The 20,669-nt window shown below is 47.9% G+C and overlaps 2 protein-coding genes and 1 long non-coding RNA gene across 6 annotated transcripts; 1 reads left to right on the top strand and 2 right to left on the bottom strand.

Annotated features, from left to right (window-relative positions):
• Positions 1-147: 147 nt before the first annotated feature.
• SPNS1 (SPNS lysolipid transporter 1, lysophospholipid) lies at positions 148-9,746 on the bottom strand. 3 transcript variants are annotated; one of them, XM_079950746.1, is made up of 13 exons: positions 9,614-9,746; positions 8,817-9,055; positions 8,527-8,592; positions 8,274-8,410; positions 7,582-7,733; positions 7,079-7,145; positions 6,758-6,900; positions 3,873-4,025; positions 3,360-3,549; positions 3,059-3,124; positions 2,158-2,256; positions 1,077-1,248; positions 148-428 (listed from the first exon to the last, which is right to left on the bottom strand). In XM_079950746.1, the coding sequence occupies exons 2-13, from the start codon at positions 9,031-9,033 to the stop codon at positions 334-336; spliced, it is 1,557 nt and encodes a 518-aa protein (XP_079806872.1). In that variant the 5' UTR covers positions 9,034-9,055; positions 9,614-9,746; the 3' UTR covers positions 148-333. The 3 variants fall into 3 exon arrangements, with proteins under 3 accessions (XP_079806872.1, XP_079806871.1, XP_079806873.1); XM_079950745.1 differs by having other exon boundaries at positions 9,513-9,664; XM_079950747.1 differs by having other exon boundaries at positions 9,524-9,640.
• A 122-nt stretch (positions 9,747-9,868) lies between these two features.
• Positions 9,869-11,592, top strand: LOC307201487. Its single transcript, XR_013832730.1, has 2 exons — positions 9,869-10,409; positions 11,380-11,592. It is a non-coding gene; the product is annotated as an uncharacterized lncRNA (long non-coding RNA).
• A 737-nt stretch (positions 11,593-12,329) lies between these two features.
• Positions 12,330-19,167, bottom strand: NFATC2IP (nuclear factor of activated T cells 2 interacting protein). Of its 2 annotated transcripts, XM_079951461.1 has the most exons (8): positions 19,067-19,167; positions 18,844-18,966; positions 18,030-18,181; positions 17,882-17,947; positions 16,539-16,719; positions 15,530-15,674; positions 14,775-14,881; positions 12,330-14,689 (listed from the first exon to the last, which is right to left on the bottom strand). In XM_079951461.1, the coding sequence occupies exons 1-8, from the start codon at positions 19,076-19,078 to the stop codon at positions 14,531-14,533; spliced, it is 945 nt and encodes a 314-aa protein (XP_079807587.1). In that variant the 5' UTR covers positions 19,079-19,167; the 3' UTR covers positions 12,330-14,530. The 2 variants fall into 2 exon arrangements, with proteins under 2 accessions (XP_079807587.1, XP_079807588.1); XM_079951462.1 differs by lacking the exon at positions 18,844-18,966 and having other exon boundaries at positions 19,067-19,093.
• Positions 19,168-20,669: the final 1,502 nt, after the last annotated feature.

A 20,669-nucleotide genomic window follows, 5' to 3' on the forward strand; every position in this document is an offset into this window, starting at 1 on the left:
ACAATGTAAGTGAAATCACATATATTGGGAACACCATTGAAAAAGCCTCTGGGAACCCTTGAAAAACCATTAAAGTAGAAGGCAGAGATAGGGGAAGGGTTTCATTGTTTCATCCTGTTCATCTGAAAAACACCACATGACTCTTGATAAAGTTAGTGCTTTATAAAAATCCCAGAAACACAGACACAAAAAACTGATCTTCCCCTGTTGCCCACAAAACCACCCGCCTGGGTCCATTCAGAGAGTCCTCATCTCCCTCTGAGTGCCATGCTCAGCTGATCACAAGTCCATCATTCTTTCCCAGATTGAAGGAACCAAGTGGGGCGGGCCGCTTCAGATCAGGACACTAGAGACAGGGACTTTGGTGGGTCGCCCACCCTGAGGAACAACAATGCGATCTTCGCCTTCAGGTGACTCGTGAAATTGCCCTGCAGGGAGAAAGAGCATGACAGGGTCAGAGGTGTTTGTCCAAAGAGGCTGCGCCAGCCTCAGGTTAGAGGAAAGGAGGCTCCTGATTGCTTGTCCTCCCATGATTTCCTACATGGTTATGCACACTTCCTAACACACAGGACTTATCAAGACTTATGACATGTGCCACCCCTGCTACTCAGAAATTCCTCTTGTCGCTACTCAGCTGCAGCTACTACAGCAAAATGATAAAGTGCAACTCAGGAAGAAGCCAAAAGCTTGCTCATGTAATTGCCCAAAAAGGTTTCTTCGTGGGGGACAAGCCATTCTAAATCAAAAAGATGCTTCCAAAGTGAGGTGACAACAATTGCTGTCCCCGACAAAGACTTATTGGGCAATTTAAAATCACACAGGGAAGCTCCCTGGACACCCACATTTGTGGGACACCTTCCCTTTCCATCCTAACTCATAGCTGGCTGTTACACCAGACCACCCTCTTTTTCCAGGAAAGTTCTATTGTGCCACAGGAGATGACACAGAGCCACTACTAAAGCAACCCACAATCGTTTTTGCTACTGGGGTGCATGTCTGGTGCAGCAGTTCTGTGCCAGGCTTCACAGACCTTAACATCTCAACTCTGACTAGCCAATGGAGGGAAGAGGTTTTACCTTGTACATACAGCTCTGTGCGCTTACGGTCTGCCTGGATGAAGCAAGCCGTAGCCAGGAAGAAGCCGCCACCAATAACTCCCACAAAGGCACAGACCATAAGCGCATATTCAAGGCTTCGGAACTGCGACAGGAATGTTTGGGGGCGATCATATTGGATTCGGTCACTGATCTGGAAAAGGGATTCAGCAAAAGAACATGCACACCATTATGCAGTGTCAAGTGGAGCGGCACAACCAATAGGAAAGCTGGCAGAATTGGAAATTGGTGGTGTTATTTATTGCTTGTGCTGTTTCCTAGCACACAGCATTGCTGAGGCAATGAGTGGCAAATCCCATTCCTACCACTCAACCACTCTCTCTCTCTCTCTCTCTCCTGGTCTGTAGTGTGCTGTTGCTCAAAACTCGCTTAAAGGAATCGGAGATGCAGTAGTTCTAATCCAACAAAATTCTTTCCAACATGTGGAAAACAGACTATCTGCTAATGCTGTATGTATTGTTTATATTGATGCTGGCTTTTAAGAAGAATGACTACGAAGTGGCTGACAGGCAATAGAACTATTTTAACATTTTTCAAAGCCACACAGTAAAAGCATATGAAATTAAAAATTATTTAATACAAATTTGAGAGCACACTTCCAGTTAACTCTCATAAGACCTGGCAAGATACACGCATTTTTACATGCCTTCAAACACAGGCAACATACAAGAAATATTTTGAGAGAATCTTAGCTCCGGAGTCACTATTATGAAGGCCCTGCTCCCAAATGGAAAACAGTCTGTTGTTAAGATGATCACCCCCGGAGCAGAGCTTCAACAGCTGAGCTTAGGTCCTGGGAGGTTAATATTGCACAAGGTTGCAATGCATTAATTTCCCTCGGCCTGAACAAATATTGCAGGATCAGGTCTTTCAGCCCAAGAAATACAGCTGTGTGAGCCTTGCAAGGTATGATCTAAATGTTGGGAAAGAGCAAGCGGCTGATGGCAGAGAAAAGAGGAGCTGCTTGATGGGCAGAATGCCTCTGAAGTTGCAAGCTTTGAAAAGCTGACCAGAAGTGCCTTCTCGCTGTCCAAGCACTTACCAGGCCAATGAGATAAGGGCTCCCAGCATCACCCAGAAGATGCGACAGCAGGATCTGGAAAGCTTCAGCTGTGGATCGGCGTGTGGGGATGACAACATACTGGGAAGAGAATACAGCTGATTTACTGGTGCCCTCTGCTGGACAGCAAACAAGTTTTAAGGTCGCTTCCACACATAACTATAAAGCCATTACAAGCCACTCTCTCACACACATTGCTAAGCCTCTTCTGGTTGCCCTTCATCTTGCTCCTCTTTTATTCTATACCCACTTTGGTGTCATACACACTCTTGCCAACTGAGGATTTCACTTAGCACATTTGACAAAGGGGACCAGAAGCCCCCAGAAGCTCATGCAGTCCTCTGTAGAAAAGCAGCACAGAGGTGCAGTCCTGTACACCATGCCAACTGCCATGCCAGATAGCAATTGTGGTGGCATAAATATATACCCGTGAACCGTTGCGCCAGTGGATCTATGACACAGTGGCACAGCCAAAATGGGATAGGGATTTGGGCAGCACAAGGGAGGAGAAACCATCATGTTGGAGCTGTAAGAAACACTACACTGACTATCCTGCTATCTGCCATGGGCTCAGGAGCCCTGGAGGGATGCCCAAGGTACACACTCGCAGCAATACTTCTAACTTCTCCCTAGGGTAGGCCAGAATTATTGTTTCATTAGAGGAAAAGAGATTTGCCTAAGGATATCTTGAGAATTCTCAGCAGAACTAAGTTTACAAAAACAAACAAAACCACTGTCAATGGACAGTTAAATCCAGGGCTGACTCACTCTACTTGATTCTCCCTGGCTACCACCATGTGGGAAGGCAAATGAGAACGGTGGAATTCTGCAACAGAAATAAAAGTCTAGAGTTTTGCACACTGCCTCTTCCCCATAGTCTCACCAGAAGGATGTCCGCCACTATGGCCCAGTTGAGGGAGAGGAGGGTCTCACCAATGAAGATAAATACCTGCAGAGGAAGGAGGGGTGAAGAGGAGAGACGGTATTATTTTTGTTTTAAAAATCCTTTTATTTATTTTTTAAGATTTCAAAGCGGTGTACAAAAGTTTAAAAAGCACAGGACAGGCAATGGTGGGACAGGCAAGGGTACCCACCATGCCACACCATGGACACTGCCACAAGAAAGCTGGCAGCACCCCTGGGGGCTGTACCAAATTAACAAGTGAAACTTGGGGAGAACTCACATAGGTGGCAACAATGCTCTGCTTAGCGGTCACCACTGCCAGGAACAGGAAGGGGACAGAGCCCAGAAGTCCAGTTGCACACACCAGGGGATCAGCACGAGGGTTGGTGCGGCGCCAGCGCCGGGAAATCTCCACCCCAGCACTGACACCCAGCACACCAGTCACGCAAGTGATGACGCCAAAGGTGAGGCTGCAGAGATAATGATACGAAGCATTCATAAAAGCACCACAGAGAAGGCTCAGAGCACTTCACATATGGTAGCCCACATTGCAGATGGGAGGATGAGAGACAGTAGCATGCCAACGCCATCTAGCAAGTTTACAGCAGGGGCAAGATTCACGATTTGGGGCATCCCCATTTGTGACAGTCTCTTAGCCTTACAAACAGCTCAGAGTTAAGAAACACAGAGGTGTCAAAAGACAGCAGTGGTGAACTTCCACTACTGAACCAAGTGTTCCTCAAGAGAGCTGAACTGATGTCATGACTAAGGGCTTTCTCAGCTACTAACTCACCTATCAGAGTCAGAAGCATGTCCTGAGGGAGAAGGCTGGAGAGTGCCAGCGGCCAGGCGTGAGCGGTACAGGAAAGTTGGTGTCCACAGAGCCAGAGAGCCTGTTACAAAGGCCACAGCTGTGAAGCCCAGCGATGACAATATGAAACTGCGACTGTTCGGGGACGGGGGGGAGAGAGAGAGGAAATGTGAGCATAAAACAATAGCCCTAATCATTCCTGCAGTTGAGCAATTGGAACCATCACAGATCTATTGCCACAAACATAACTTTCCTATGACCTCACATATAATGCTCTACAAGAGAGTTGGCTCACCCATTCAGCTGCAAAAATACAGAGAAATCAAAGTATAGGCAACCAGGGATGAACCAGTCCTTAGAAAACTCAGCCATCCCATGGCAGGATCTCTTTTAGGTCACGGTTTGCCCACCTGTAATAGTGGTAGCACAAGTAGCAAGGTGTTCTCCAGCTCAGGCAGTTACTAGGAGAAAAAACCATACCAGGGAACTGCAACTGTGGGCAAATTGTAAAACACAGTGTTTAGGGTGCCACTGCCTCCTACAGAGAACATCACTGATGGCACAGTTATCACATCTGCAGAGAGCCGCAACTCTAGGCCTAAAGCCAGGGCAGGGAAGGACATTTTCTGTCAAGGGCTTTATATTATTTGGTATGCCAGGTGGGGTCAGGGCCAGAGGCAATGATGGACAAGGCTACCCCTTTCCCCTCTCCTCCTCCTCACCTTGTTTCCTATCTAGTAGGTTACTGCAGTGAGGACAGAGCACTCTTATCAGAGTTGCAGACTGATCACTTGCAGAGGGCTTTTATCACTTCCTCACTCCATTTCACCCTTCCCTCAGTCCCCATTTCCCCACTCTGGCAGTGGCACACTTTGGGCACTCAAATTTTAGCAGTGCCCTGGGTGCTAAAATCTGGCGCCCCCTGCCTGTCACAGAATTGTTCTACACAATCTATAACATTGTTTTGGTGCTCCCTGCAGAGCAGTGGCCAATACAAACACACCAGTCACACTACCCTAAAACCACCTCTACCTCAGGACTTCTTTTCTCCAATCATTTGAAGCTGAGAGCCTTGTGAAATTAGGCCAAAAGCTGCATAATGGGCCTTGGACCACAGGCTCCCCACCCCTGTCTTAAAGCAACTCCTTTTCAAGTGTTCCACTTTCAATGAACAGCTACTGCACTGGCCTGTTGGCCCTTATTATGTTACAAAGAATGTCAGGGCACTTTCTCATGAATTAAACAAGTCATTGACCAGGCATGCTGGACCTGGTGCGATTTGAGCACACATAATAATAATAATAATAATTTATTATTTATACCCCGCCCATCTGGCTGAGTTTCCCCAGCCACTCTGGGCGGCTCCCAATCAGTGTTAAAAACAGTACAGCATTACATATTAAAAACTTCCCTGAACAGGGCTGCCTTAAGATGTCTTCTGAATGTCAGGTAATTCTTTATCTCTTTGACATCTGATGGGAGGGCGTTCCACAGGGCGGGCGCCACTACCGAGAAGGCCCTCTGTCTGGTTCCCTGTAGCCTCACTTCTCGCAATGAGGGAACCGCCAGAAGGCCCTCGGCGCTGGATCTCAGTGTCCGGGCTGAACGATGGGGGTGGAGATGCTCCTTCAGGTATACAGGACCGAGGCCGTTTAGGGCTATAAAGGTCAGCACCAACACTTTGAATCGTGCTCGGAAACGTACTGGGAGCCAGTGCAGATCTCTCAGAACCGGTGTTATGTGGTCCCAGCGGCCACTCCCAGTCACCAGTCTAGCTGCCGCATTCTGGATTAATTGCAGTTTCCGGGTCACCTTCAAAGGTAGCCCCACGTAGAGCGCGTTGCAGTAGTCCAAGCGTGAGATAACCAGAGCATGCACCACTCTGGCGAGACAGTCCGCGGGGAGGTAGGGTCTTAGCCTGCGTACCAGGTGGAGCTGGTAGACAGCTGCCCTGGACACAGAGTTAACCTGCGCCTCCATGGACAGCTGTGAGTCCAAAATGACTCCCAGGCTGCGCACCTGGTCCTTCAGGGGCACAGTTACCCCATTCAGGACCAGGGAATCCTCCACACCTGCCCGCCTCCTGTCCCCCAAAAACAGTACTTCTGTCTTGTCAGGATTCAACCTCAATCTGTTAGCCGCCATCCAACCTCCAACCGCCTCCAGGCACTCACACAGGACCTTCATCGCCTTCACTGGTTCTGATTTAAAGGAGAGGTAGAGCTGGGTGTCATCTGCATACTGATGAACACCCAGTCCAAACCCCCTGATGATCTCTCCCAGCGGCTTCATATAGATGTTAAAAAGCATGGGGGAGAGGACGGAACCCTGAGGTACCCCACAAGTGAGGGCCCAAGGGTCTGAACACTCATCCCCCACCACCACTTTCTGAACACGGCTCAGGAGGAAGGAGCGAAACCACTGTATAACAGTGCCCCCAGCTCCCAGCCCCTCTAGACGGTCTAGACACACCCTCGAACACATCTCAACATCTGCTTATAACTGCAGGGGAAGACTGATAATATTGGACAAGCTTATGCTCAAGGGAACCTTCGCTACCATTACCAATTTCCTTAATTAAGTTCCCCAATACTCTGAAGAACCAAATATCAAAACCATCTCCATAAAGCACTCTAGATAGCTACCTGTCAGTCTTGCTTTGAAAGCCCCCACAACAAAGAAGACTGTACAGATTTTCCCTAAGTGGTTTATTTTGCTTCTCAGTTTCTTGTCCTTTATCTATCACTAAAGAGAATATCTACACTGATCTGGAATCAATGAAACTAGGGCAAGGAAGCTGTTCCAGAATGGAAAGGTGGGATGTGGCCTACATGGCAGCAGTACATTAAATGGTACCCATTACTCACTTGCGGCTCAGGGCCCGCAGGTCAGTTGCCCAGGAAGTATATTGCAGAGGGGCATCTGAGTGCGTCTCCACAGTTCCTCGAGGCGGCTCCCGCACCACAGTTATCAACAGTATCACCGCCAACGCCCCCAGGGCTGGTGTCACCTGTATGAGAAGATAATGATCTAAGTTGGAGGCATTCTAAACAGAAGAAAATAAAAACATGTATGCATAGGTGCACAGCAGACAAGCTTACTACAATGTGATGAAGATGAGCTGAACTGCAACATGAACATAAGGCAACAAACACTAACCAGTACAATTGTATCCCCATCCTACTCACCCGCAGGGCCCAATGCCAGTCGTCAGCCACATCTTTCACCTTTGAACCCACTATGTAGCCCAGTCCACTGCAGGTGAAAAGGGAGAACAGTCAGACCCACACTCAGGCAGGCTCCCCTCTTTCTGTGAAAGCCAATTAGGTTTGGTCATTGCAGCAATGAGGGAATGCCAGAGATCAGCGGCAGAGCGCCTGCCTTGCATGCAGAAAACCCCAGGTTCACTTTCCAGCATATCCAGATAGGGCTGGGAACAGAGCCCTGCTTGAAACCCTGGAGAGCTGCTGCCAGTCAGTGTAGACAATACTGAGCTAAATGGGCCAATGGTCTGAATCAGTTATATAAGGCAGCTTCCTATGCTCCTATTCTATGGCTTATGAACACACACATCTTGCTTTGCTTGTTGCATAAGGCTGATTGCCAATTTACAGTAAACAGATGAGTATCTCCAGTTCAACATCACTACAGTGTATACCCCGCCCTGAAACAGACCACAGGGTGTTCGCACCTGCCCACAGGTATGGCGAAGTAGAAGATGCTGAGCATGCGGGATCGCCGGTCACCCACAAACAGATCAGCAATAATGGTGGGGGCAATAGTTGAGTAGCTGGCCTCTCCCACACCCACCATGCCTCGTGTCAGCAGCAACAGCCAGAACATCTAATGTGGAGAAAACAAACAATAAACTGAGGAGATGTAATAGTGTAGCTATAAATCTGAAACACACCCCTAAAGAACCTCAGGACATGCAGTCATGTATGGGTGCAAAGGATACTTTGTAAAGTATTCTTAACCCCTTCTCAGAATTACAGTTCCTAGGATTCCTTGTTTGGTAACTGTGAATGTCAAGAACAGGTTTCAAACCTGTTCAGCAATACTTTATAAATAGCCACTTTTCTGTGGCTTGTGACAATAAGAATCTCCTCTAGTCAATCAGGCACAAGGCTTTCCAAAACAGTTTCTTACCAGCTATCAAATGTTTGTGATTTTATCCAGAGTTCAGCTTAATGACACACAGCTTAAATTGAAGGAAAGCCTTGCACCTTCCCAATCTCAGAGGGCAGCTGTGCCAGATCTCCCCTGCCCCATAAGCCTCAATGCTGGGGGGTGGAAGGGAAGACACACAGAACCCAAACCCAAAGTTCTTCTCCATGCCTGGGTGAAAACTAATCTACAGAATCTTCTCCCCTGCCCCCATACCTCCTTGGGAATGTAGCTGCTCCCCAGCGTCACTATTGACCAGAAGGTGATCCCAATGCACATCAGGTATTTGCGATTATAGCGATCCCCCAGGTAACCGAAAATTGGTGCAAGTACCATATAGCTACTAATAAAAACTGAGAAGAAAGAAATAATTATTCCCAGTGGCAAACATTCCTGCTTCAATAGCACTGCCCTTACGAAGTGCCTGGGTTGGGGGTGGGGAAGAACCAAGCCCCACCACCCTACTCACCTGTTTGTAGGAGCCCTGATTTGCTATCATCAATTGTAAAAAATGCCTCAATGTCAGGAAGAACGCCTGAGGTAAGGAAGAAGGATCACAGTGTTAATACTGGGGAAAGACAACTAAGTATCCTCACCCCAAAACAGTCCATCATGCCCTTAATTATTTAAAGTTAAGGATTATTGTGGGTGGGGAGAAAATCAACCCCTCATCGCTTTAAAACTTACAGTTCCCACCCACCTGACACAGCTGGGAAGAGAAGTTCCAGCTACCGTCCCATAGCACCCCAGCACCCTTACCAGCCACAGTGAAGCGGTCCATGTAGTTCAGTAGGTTAACAAAGCAGAGAACTCCCACAATGAAGCCAGCCCGTGTAGAGGAGATGCCTGTGAGGGTCTGTACCTCTTCTTCCCCTTCATGCCCAGTTTGCAGACCATCCTTTCCCTCTTCCTCTGTGTCATCTGCCTGGGTCAGGATTGGGGCCGTATCCACGTAAGGTTGCCGCTGAGATGCCATGGCCGGCGGCAAGAAGAACCCACTGGAGAGACAATATGAGATAGCCAGCCCCTTACAAACCCTAAAGAACTGCAGGGGAGAACAGCAAAAGGTCGCTTTTGGCAAGTGCCCATTCTTGTGGCAGTTACTGAAGAGCTTAACTAGGGAGAGAAAAGCAGACTAGAAGAGAAGACGACCAGAAGAGGAGGCGGCTAGTCAGTAATATAAAGGCAAAACACACCCACTGTTCAGCATTAGATTCTTATTTCCCACCCCCATTATTTATTTACTACTACTACTACTACTTACATACATATATTGCTATAATGTAAACAAAGCCAGAGATGAATTTAAGGGTAGCTACTCCTCAGAGTCACATCTCGGACTGAAGGGAGAAAAATGACAACAGGCCCCTTTCCCCACCAAGCCTGACCTCACCCTAAAGCTGTAATTAACCTGCAGCCCCCAAACGCCCCCCTTTCCCCTCCCCCAATTCTAACCTGAGAGTTACCCAGGGAGGGAGTCCCGTCGCCCGCTCTCCCCGGCCCTACCAAGGCCCCGCCAGCATCTCTCACGCCGCCCTCCCCGGCGACGGACGTACCCGGCTTGCCACCCCCTCCCCACTCGGCGGAGCGGCTCGGCGGGATCACGTGAACGGCTCTTTTCCTTGCCCTCCTTTCACGAGCTTTGATTATCACGTGACTCTTCTTCGTCCCCGCCCTTTCCGCCTCCCGACCCCTGGGTAGCCATGGCAACAGAGCCGGTCGCCTGATTGCCTTCCGCGTCACCAATACAAATACAGGACGCGCCGCGCGCTCTCTCCCGCCCCTCAAGGCGTCAGAGAGGCGCGCGCGCGCATGTGTTTGTGTGTCGGCGGCGGGTGGGGGTTACTTCGGTTGCCATAGTTACCAGCCCAAGCCCAGTCTCCCTGCCCCTTCTGTGGAAGTTTGAACTACCCATAACGGGTCCCTGCCCTCCTCGAGGCGCGTTCCTTCGTCGCCATGGTTACCAGAGCGCTGGCGCCTTGTTGATTGCCGCCGTCTCGCTATCGGGAAAGCAGCTAGCGCGCCTTCCGTCGCGTCTCCAAACACATTAAACTCCATAATCACTTCCCGTCACACGCCTCCACCCCAAAATCTGTGACAAACCCTCCCTTGAGTAAGAGAGGCGACATAATAGACGTTCGCCAACACCGTGCATGGATGGCATGGATAGAGAGATGGGTTTCTCCCTCGCAGCGCTCGTGGGCATCCCTTGACGCTGAAAGCTGGGAGAAATCAGGAGCGGCAAAATAAAAAGTGCTGAATTTCCCCCAACACACGATTAAAAAGTTTGGAACTCCCACCCGCAGGAGTAAGGAATGGCCACAAACTTGGATGGCTTTAAAAGAGGATCAGGCAAGTTTGTCGAGGGCGAGGCTATCAAAATGGCTGGGTTCGCCAGCTGCTGGGAACAGGAGACAGGTGGTGGGCAGGGTGCTGTGGTGCTCCTGACCTACTTGCAGGCTTCCCACAGGCCCCTGTGCGGATCCAGCAGGCACTTGCATTCTTATGAGTCACTGTCTTGAACGTGAATGCTTTATGAGAGATCCCACGCACAACCAAGAGGATTGGTAAGTCTAGAAGTGGGTAACCCTGTTCAGTCTGTTACAAACAAAAATGGTACCTCAGATGTAATAGGTTTGTTGAGGCACCAGAAATCCTGTTTGTGCAACCATCTAGTCCAAACAAACCTACTCCACAATAACTCTTTTTGTCAGTCTTTCAGGAAGCCATCAGAGCCTTTGTTGTGTTTGATACAACAGACATGCATGGCTACCCTTCTGAAATTTACACCCCAGGTCTTCTCCCTGTCATGGCAGTTTTACCCCCCTTCACACTGCCTGGAAACCAACACTTTTTACAGTCCTGAATTAGTGCAGGTAACAGGGCCAGATTTAGATGAAGAGAGGCCCTAGGCTACTCCACTTGTGAGGCCCCTCCCAATCCCCCACCCTCAAAAATGGAAGAAAGTTATAAACAAAACTGAGTGAAGCCAAGGATGACAGGTATTTAAAATTCTGCAATTCACAATTTCTCCTCTAAAGGACATCAGAAAACTTCATTAAAATTTGTCACTTTCAGTGTACAGAATGCTCAGTGCAGTACAGAATGCTCTTGAGACCTTGTGGCCCTCAATTCATGTTTAATTCTTTTGAGTCTTGAAAAACTCTCTCCCCCGAGCAGAGATCATAAAAGCTAAGAAATAGCCACAAGATTGCTTCCACAATAGGAAAGGCCATCTGAATTTTTTTCTTGTGTATAATTTGATAAAGGTCTGTATGAGAGAGTGCTCTGCTGTAAGCCTATGGCTTTGTCTCACGTATAGGTGAAAGTGCAAAAGTTCATCTATAAATTTCAGGTCAGTATCTTCTGAGTATGCTTCCATCAACAGTTCAACACCTTGCTGAATTTCTTGCTTGGATGCTATCAGGATAGCAAGAATGGAAAACAATTGTGCAACATCCCTATACAGAGTACTACTTCTTTTTAAGTTGGCTTCAAGTGCTTCAAATATAGGAATAAAGGATTTTATTCTAAACTTCTCTCTTGAAGAAAGTGCATCTAAGGCATCAGGTGCACTTCTGTGATTTCTTTGCTGTTCCCTTACTCTTTTTCGCCTTGTTTTGCAGTTAACATTTAGCAAGGGGGCATTTGCTTGCTTCTCAGGCTCATCAAAATCATCTCTAATTTTCCTTTAAAAATCCACAAGTGAACAGTACAAACTTGCACAAGAACTCAGTAACAGGCCTGATTTCTGAAGGGCTTTGCTGACCTTGTGAAAATGACCTAGTACTGAGATTTATATCTCTAAGATATAGACTTTGGCTGTGAACTAGGGCCCCTACAAAAAAATTTCAAGTTGGGCCCCAGAGTTTCAAATTGGGCAAATTGAGTCTCATAGTTGCTGGGCCTGAGTTACCCTGCCCTCGCATGAAGTCTTGGGTTTGCAATTTGGGGAGAGGGGAGATTACCCGCTCGGGCGTGGGCGGGCTGGGGAGGCCCCCTAGATTTAGAGGCCCTAGGCTTTAGCCTACTTAGCTTATACATAAATTCGGCACTCGTGGGTAATAAAGTCATCCTAACTCAGATCTGCACAACTCACAACCTGTCAGACTTGGCAGATATTTAAAGGCTGCATTTACTTACCGCCTGGCTGCAAGGGCAAAAATCAAGCTGCCACTCATTTGGCAAGACAACGTCGTGCACTTCACATAAAACTAAACTGCCTGCAGTCTAAGAAAGATTAAACGAAAACACTTCAGCCAGGCACAAGGCTCTTTTTAAAGTCCCAGAGGAGTTTTATTTTTTGCAACACAACACAACACAACAGTAAATTGTAAAGTGAGGGGTCTGTAAAAAATATTCTAGTATGGATTGCTGCTGCTCAGGCCAACCATGTCCTTTTCCAAAACATTTTGTTCCATCCCTCTTTTTCACCCTCACGCGTAAGTGTTATGTATGGGGCTAGTGAGTACACTCATTCCTCATTGGGCTGTTTCCCCCACCCCTTCATTTTCTCCTCAAGGCATTTTGTTTCGTAGACTCGGCAAACCTGTTGGTACCAACTTCTAGGGCATTGATGTAGTGGCGGAGCTTCATGCACTCCTCTTCCTCCGCCAGTGTGTTGATGGCTGTAACTGTCAGAACCAGTACAAGGCAAAGAATACAATGGTGCCCCCATTCAAAGCCAGCCAGACTAGCAGTTAAGCCTTAGTCTGTGTATATCCTGTATTGCTGCCCCTCCAAAATCTGTCACCTGAGGCAGCTGCCTTATTCTGGCTAAAGGCAGGGCCTGCTCTGCTATTTTTTGTGGTGGGTTGTTTTAATATAGGTTTTAACAAAAATAGTCTCAAATTTGGCAGAACTGAAGACGCAAACAACTTTGAAGCCCTTCAAATCACAAAACCGCCTATTTAAAACATTTCACACTTTGCAAAATGGGTTTAAGAGTTGCATTGGCCAAGATCAAAACTAGGTGAAAGTATGCTTAAGTAGGGCAAAGCATGCCAAGCTTTAGACAATGAAAAAGTCAACATACAAATTAGGGGCAAAGTCCTTCACATTTTAAAAAGTAAACTAGTAGCTTGTAACATTTTTTCTGAAAAAATAAAAAAAATTAAGGGCATGGGAACTTCCTGCCACTCTGTCACCATATATTATCCCAACTCCATTCTAAAAGCTGCCTGCAGTTTTGCAGCCTGAAACCTAAAGCCTGCCAACGTCCGAGAAGAGAAACTTTGGCAGACAGTTTCTTGCAGCATAGCAACAGAGAAAAGCTACCAAAATTCTATGCAGTCATTGAATACCCATGAAGTTGATGCTATGTTTCCACAGAAACACAAATAATCCAATAAATATCAGAATCTTTGTCCCCTATGAGTTGCAAGGCCAGAGTTTGTATTCAGAATTAATCCCATTGAACTTCATGGACAAATGCCTAAATAAGTAAACTACAGCTTTGACATACTTTTATGTGAAGGACTTTGGACCTAACTTGGAACAGGAGAAAAAGTAGGAAGGGAGGCAGAGACAACATCAGGATTCTGGTGGACTGGTTCTGTGTTACTTTGAAAAAATACTGCTTTTTATTAGGATTCATTCCATCTCTCATTTGCTGTAGGGACGACTTCAATAAAAAGGAGGTACAAATCTAGCAATTAAATAACCAAGAGACATTGTTAGGTAAGTTAGATGTACATGGAAGAGTATAGGTAAGATAGTATCTTTTGAGTGCAGCTATGCTATTCACACGGCAACTTATACTCTGCACACATGGATTACAAATTTGCTTTAAAAAGCCATATTCAGGGTGGTGATGCATATAAACAGATATAGACAATGTAATATCCTCCAGATGTTTGGCTACAGGTTCCAGCAGTACCAGCAAGCATGGCCAGTGGTCATGGGAATTTCAGCCTAACAATCCTGGAGGTTGGATAGCCTTCAAAAAAGAAGTTTGAGAAATCTGGCATAGAAATAAGAGGACTATAATTTTCTAGTAGGGTTTAAAAGACTGCACAGGTCTCAAATAATCCAGTTCTGCTTACTACCACCAAGTAAAGGTAAAGAAGGAAAACGGTAACAGGATCATACAGCATTGTTAAAACAAATGGAAAAGAGCCACTGATTTAAACAAAACAGAATTATTCAGTGCACACTGGCCCTCCAGAATGTGTATTGCTTTCACTATAACTGAGCAGTTTCTTTCCACTCTGCTCAAAGGGGACCAGTTACAAAATTTGCTTTATTAAATAAGTTTCAGGTAGGTGCATGGAACGTGACATTGGAATGCAGTCATTCCTCCCTGTGTCTGGAACAGACAGAAATTACCACACTCCTATCATGTTTAAGAAGAACAAGTCTGCTTCCCTTGCACTCAGACATTAGACACAATGAAGTCGGTCAGAACACAGAGCCCAGGTGAAGCAGTAAAAACCCCTCACGGGAACAGCCTCTTTGAAGAGATGGAAGGATTTCTAGCTCCATACTTCAATGACGTCGCCAGACTCCATCCCTAACTCTTCAGGGGTGCAGGTTCCTGCCAAACGCTGTCCATCAAAATAGAACGCAAGTTTGCATCTGCCAAAACCTTGGGCTTTACGGTAGTGACTCATAAGTTTTTGCAATGGCTCCCCCTGCAGGAACAAGAGAGAAGGACAGCTGCAATACTGCCCCACCAACACCAAGTAGCCCTCTGCCCCCAAACCACAGTCTCCTTACCCTCTGGAGGGTAAACTCCATCTGGGAGCTTTTGTCTTTCCCTTGCACCCGGAGCTGAAGGTTTCCAGCATCACTGCTCCCTTGGCTAGTCGTCTCCACCACACAATCTGGAGGAAGTCCACATTACATTGATACACAACCAGCGAGATCAAGACAGCAATCCCCCCACAATGTAACCCTCAATTCCATTGTAGGGTATATTAGGTTGAGAGGCACAGACTGACCCAGCATTATCCCATGAGCTGTATGGGGATTTGAAGCTGGGTTCTCCCCAATCACTTCCGACCACTAGATCACAGATTAGCTCTCATAATGGAAGAGCAGGGTCTGGGAACAAAGCAGGAGAACAGGAGCAAGGGGTCCATTGGGAGCGAAAGAAGAAGAGGAGGAGGAGGAGGAGGAGGAGTTTGGATTTGATATCCCGCCTTTCACTCCCCTTCAGGAGTCTCAAAGCGGCTAACATTCTCCTTTCCCTTCCTTCCCCACAACAAACACTCTGTGAGGTGAGTGGGGCTGAGAGACTTCAAAGAAGTGTGACTGGCCCAAGGTCACCCAGCAGCTGCTTGTGGAGGAGCGGAGACACGAACCTGGTTCCCCAGATTACGAGACTACTGCTCTTAACCACCACACCACACTGGCTCTCAAGAAAGGCATCAGCATCCCCAACTCAGAGGACAAGGATGGTGACAGTCATACAGAGAGACTTAAGGGACTGAAGACCCCCCTGGAAACAAACAAACCCACCCACTACTCACCGATTATATCAGCCACACCCAGGCCCAGTACACGGGGGGTTGCATCAGCAGCAAGTTCGCGATCTCGGAGCAGGAGAAGTATTCTGTCTTGGTGAACCTTCAGCGTCTGAGCCATGTGCTCAATCACTCGTTGAAGGGGGTCAGTCTATGGGGTGCAAAGTTAAAGGAGTGAGTTAGAAAAAACACCATATACCCATATACCAGGAAAACCCTACCTGCTCAATTGCCCAGGGAGGTTGTTTTTTCCTTCTCTTCCCCAATTCCATTTCCTTTGTGATCTTTAGAGAATTTAAGCCCTGAGGGCAGAACTCTCTTACTGATTTTTATCAGTGTCTCACAAGCCATTTTTTGGCTGAAGATACGGGTAGAAACCCTTCAAACAGAAAACAAACATGTCTCAACATGTATTTATGTTGCTGCAGTAACATCCAGGTCCTGGAAAGTGGACATTTCCCAGTTATCACTATCATCACCATCTTCCTGCCTCCACAAGCCAACACAGCCTTCTTTTTTAAAAAAAAAAACATGTTTTCAATTATTCTCAGCTGTCTTGGAGGCCAATAGTCAGGAAGAAAAGTGGGGTGTTAATATTTTAAATAAGTAAAGATCCCATACTATTCCTGAGAATCACAAAAACATTCACAATTTTAAGCAGGGCTATCAGGAAAAGAGCCATGGAATACTTGTAACAGATGGGAAAGAACAAAGCAGTGGTCAGGCATTTTGACTGCAGTATATAGACTAGGAAGGTAAAAGGTAAAGGGACCCCTGACCATTAGGTCCAGTCGTGGACAACTCTGGGGTTGCATCGCTCATCTTGCTTTACTGGCCGAGGGAGCCGGCGTACAGCTTCCGGGTCATGTGGCCAGCAGGACTGAGCCGCTTCTGGCGAACTCCCAGGGTTTCAGGCAGGAAATTTCTCCCAATCCTTCCTACTTGGAAATGCCAGAGATATAAGCTGGGACTTGCAGCATGCAAAGTAGATGCTCTTCCCCCAATGGTAACTCACCATCTGAACAGAAACTTTGTAGAGATCAGCCCGACACCGGATCTTTAGCACCAATTCCTGGGACTCGGAGGGCTCAAGCACATCAATCAGGATCACATCATCTCTGAGCTCCTCATCTTGCAAGCTTTTCTTGGCAGCTGAGAGGGAGGATGTCAGATTCCTGAGCTTCTGGTGGAAGTTTCTGAGGAGACAACAGAACAAAAAGAACCCCATAAAACAGGTGGGAATAAGATACCTACATCGCAAGCATACCACCTTAAAGAATTAATCACCATAAACCTTATGCTGAAAGTAGTTCTGAAAGCCACAAGTCGTGAGTTAGAGGACCAGACCACTGACAGACCAGATTCAAAACACATCTCTGTCGTGGATATGGGGAACTGGGCTGAGGCATTCTCTGAGCCCCATCTGTTAAATATGTACAGGACAAATTAGCTTAGCAAAGGTGTTCTGGGGACATACACTGTTAGGACTTGGTTAAAAGAAAGAGATGACATAAAGCAGGCATGGGGAGACCTGTGGTCCCACCTATGTTTTTTGACTCCCACCAGTCCCAGGCAGCATGGCTAAAGGTTAGTGGGGATGGAGGAAGCTGTAGTTCAACAGCATCTAGACTAGAGGACCACAGGTTCCCCAACCCCAGCACAAAGTTTTGCAAACCTGAGACACATAGTACAACATATTTCTTTCACTGATCAGCTTGGCTTTATGGGAGTGGATTCTAGCTAATCTAAGCCTCCCACCACCAAGAAACCTGTCTCTCCTTCCCCTCCCAGAAAGTCAAATCTCTTGCAGAGTACAAGAAAACAAAAGGTGGCACAATACATGAGCCAGCTAAATGCACAAGAAGTGGCTTTAGACAGGGGTCAGCAAACTTTTTCAGCAGGGGGCTGGTCCACTGTCCCTCAGACCTTATGAGGGGCTGGACTATTTGGGGGGGGGGGGGGTGAACGAATTCCTATGCCCCACAAATAACCCAGAGATGCATTTTAAATAAAAGCACACATTCTACTCATGTAAAAACACTAGGCAGGCCCCACAAACAACCCAAAGATGCATTTTAAATAAAAAGACACATTCTACTCATGTAAAAACACGCTGTTTCCCAGACCGTCCACGGGCTGGATTTAGAAGGCAATTGGACCAGATCTGGCCCCCGGGCCTTAGTTTGCCTACCCATGGCTTTAGAAATGTCTTGTGCCTGCCAAATCAGGGTGACAGGGTTTTTTATAGATCCCAATCCTCCCCAACAAGCCTGGAAAGCTTCTCTTTCTCTCCCCCCACCACACCCCAGCACCAATCCGCAGAACCCCCCTCCCCTTCCAAAGGCCCCAGATTCTTACTTAGCTCCATGACGTCGTTTCTTCAGCTGCGGTGGAGGTGGCGGTGAAGGGGAAAGAGCTTTACGTCTGTTGAAGGGAGAACCAACAGAGATATGGTTTTAACTGGGAATTCCAGACCAGCTGGTTAGAGAAAGAGAAAGAAGCAGACCTTTCTTCTTGTTCCACTTGCTTTGTAGAAGCCTCTTCCTCCTCTGCCTCTTCCTCATCTGATGTGTCAGTGACCTGGGGTTCAGAAGACAGCACTGGGATTTGAACGGGCAGTTTTAGAGACTCAGGGAACAGATGGAGACTGTTCTGAACCTGTCAAGGGGGGCGGGACAGGAAGAGAGAGAGAGAGAAAGAAAAAGAGAAAGGACAAAAACAACTCAGTTTTTCTCCCTGGACACTTGGGCAGGCAGGAAGCAGTACTGCTAAGCTGTTTAGGAAAGTGGATTAGTTTCTGCAAAGGTAAGGTGCTAGGACATCAGGGTTCAATCCAGCCAAGAGTGTGTTGGTAGTGAGGAGTGGAGGAAGAGTCTAAATCAAGTAAGCAAAAAAATAGGGAATCCCTGGAGCTATTGTGAAGTGAACTAAAATTAAAGCACTCCTGGGTTCTCCTCCTCCCAGCACGGAAAAAGAAGTTGAGTAGGCAAGAACAGGGTTGGGAGCATGCTGCCTTATGCTTGTTGCGGGGGACTGGATATAACAATGCTGTAACAACAGCGAAGGCAGAAGGGTTAAGTATTTTGCTTCCGTCATTCACTGAAGAGAAATGAACCTCCACTGAAAGCCCCGAGAGCACGACTCCAATGCAGTTAGCTTTCTTTCCTCCTCCCTCCTCGACCCCTTTTCCTTTCCCGCCTTTTCAGGTCGGGCTGAGGGACTGTCTCGCCGCTGACGTCTGCAAGCCGCCCTGGCAAGTCTTCCTTTTCCCTTTCGGCTGAAGGGGAGAGAGAGAGGCGCCCCCGCCGCGCGGCACTCGCCTTGCTGGAGTAGACGGGGACGGCGGCCACGCCGAAGTCCGCGGGGAGGATGCGGCGGCGCTTGATGGGGGGCTTCCTGGGGGTCCCCTCCGGCTCCGAGTCGCTGCTGGAGCAGGGCCCCACCTGCAAGAGTCAACGGGGAAGTGAGGCGGAGGCGCCACGCGAGCGCAGAGTGCCCCACCCTCCTTAGGCACAGACCCCCTTCCTTCCCGCGCCTATTTACCGTCTCCGCCATGGCAGCGGCATCAAGCTCTCTTTATTGGTTTCGTTTGACAGCCCGCCCCGCCCGTCCCGATTGGTCGTCACGCCCGACGCCTCTGTCCTCCTCCTCCGCCACCACCACCCAATAAGGTTTCGAATCAAGCCGCCTCTTCCGCTGCAGCGCGCAAAGAATCCTGGGAGCTGTAGTTTTCCTTGCCCTGCCTCTCCCGAAGTCTTTGCCGTTGTTGTTGATGCCACCCAGCTGTTTTGAGACTACAATTCCCATCATCCCTGACCACTGGTCCTGCTAGCTAGGGATGATGGGAGTTGTAGGCCAAAAACAGCTGGAGGGCAAAGTTTGGCCCTGCATGATTTAAGGAGCTGAAAGAGACCTATCCGCGAAACCTTTGAGAATTGCAGCCAGTCAGTGTAGGCAGGTGGCGCTGTGGGTTAAAGCCTCAGCGCCTAGGGCTTGCCGATCGAAAGGTCGGCGGTTCGAATCCCTGCGGCGGGGTGCGCTCCCGCTGCTCGGTCCCAGCGCCTGCCAACCTAGCAGTTCGAAAGCACCTCCGGGTGCAAGTAGATAAATAGGGACCGCTTACCAGCGGGAAGGTAAACGGCGTTTCCGTGTGCGGCTCTGGCTCTGGCTCTGGCTCTGGCCAGAGCAGCGATGTCACGCTGGCCACGTGACCCGGAAGTGTCTCCGGACAGCGCTGGCCCCTGGCCTCTTAAGTGAGATGGGCGCACAACCCCAGAGTCTGTCAAGACTGGCCCGTACGGGCAGGGGTACCTTTACCTTTACCTTTTACAGTGTAGGCAGTACTGAATTGGATGGGCCAAGGGCTGCATCAATAGGAGTATTGCATCTAGATCAAGGGAAGTAATAGTGCCACTGTATTCTGCTCTGGTCAAACCTCACCTGGAGTACTGTGTCCAGTTCTGGGCACCACAGTTCAAGAAGGACACTGACAAACTGGAACGTGTCCAGAGGAGGGCAACCAAAATGGTCAAAGGCCTGGAAACGATGCCTTATGAAGAACGGCTAAGGGAGCTAGGCATGTTTAGCCTGGAGAAGAGGAGGTTAAGGGGTGATATGATAGCCATGTTCAAATATATAAAAGGATGTCACATAGAGAAGGGAGAAAGGTTGTTTTCTGCTGCTCCAGAGAAGCGGACACGGAGCAATGGATCCAAACTATAAGAAAGAAGATTCCACCTAAACATTAGGAAGAACTTCCTGACAGTAAGAGCTGTTCGACAGTGGGATTTGCTGCCAAGGAGTGTGGTGGAGTCTCCTTCTTTGGAGGTCTTTAAGCAGAGGCTTGACAACCATATGTCAGGAGTGCTCTGATGGTGTTTCCTGCTTGGCAGGGGGTTGGACTTCGATGGCCCTTGTGGTCTCTTCCAACTCTATGATTCTATGATTCTATGAAGGATCTGACAATATAAGGCAGCTTCCTATGTTCCTTTGCATGTTTCTCAGGCTAAAGTGGACATAGAGGTTAAGGAAAATATATTCTAAAACATGCAATGGAATAAAACTCAATATGCATACTTGGCCTAAAGATCAATATTCGATAAATAACCACGAACTTGTTTATAACAGTTTGATGCCCGTGTATTAA

The sequence above is a fragment of the Podarcis cretensis genome (assembly GCF_951804945.1).
Source record: "Podarcis cretensis genome assembly, chromosome: 13".
NCBI classification, from domain to species: domain Eukaryota; kingdom Metazoa; phylum Chordata; class Lepidosauria; order Squamata; family Lacertidae; genus Podarcis; species Podarcis cretensis.

What these genes read in the sequence shown, in the direction of transcription:
- SPNS1 (XM_079950746.1), bottom strand. Translation starts at nt 9,033, where the DNA reads ATGGCATCTCAGCGGCAACCTTACGTGGATACGGCCCCAATCCTGACC. An exon ending in TTCGCCATACCTGTGGGCAG is followed by an intron (nt 7,146 to 7,581) that starts GTGCGAACACCC and finishes TTTCACCTGCAG; the next exon opens with TGGACTGGGCTACATAGTGG. An exon ending in ACTGGCATTGGGCCCTGCGG is followed by an intron (nt 6,901 to 7,078) that starts GTGAGTAGGATG and finishes CTTCTCATACAG; the next exon opens with GTGACACCAGCCCTGGGGGC.
- NFATC2IP (XM_079951461.1), bottom strand. An exon ending in ACAAAGTTTCTGTTCAGATG is followed by an intron (nt 15,675 to 16,538) that starts GTGAGTTACCAT and finishes TGCACCCCATAG; the next exon opens with ACTGACCCCCTTCAACGAGT. An exon ending in GGGTGTGGCTGATATAATCG is followed by an intron (nt 14,882 to 15,529) that starts GTGAGTAGTGGG and finishes GACTTCCTCCAG; the next exon opens with ATTGTGTGGTGGAGACGACT.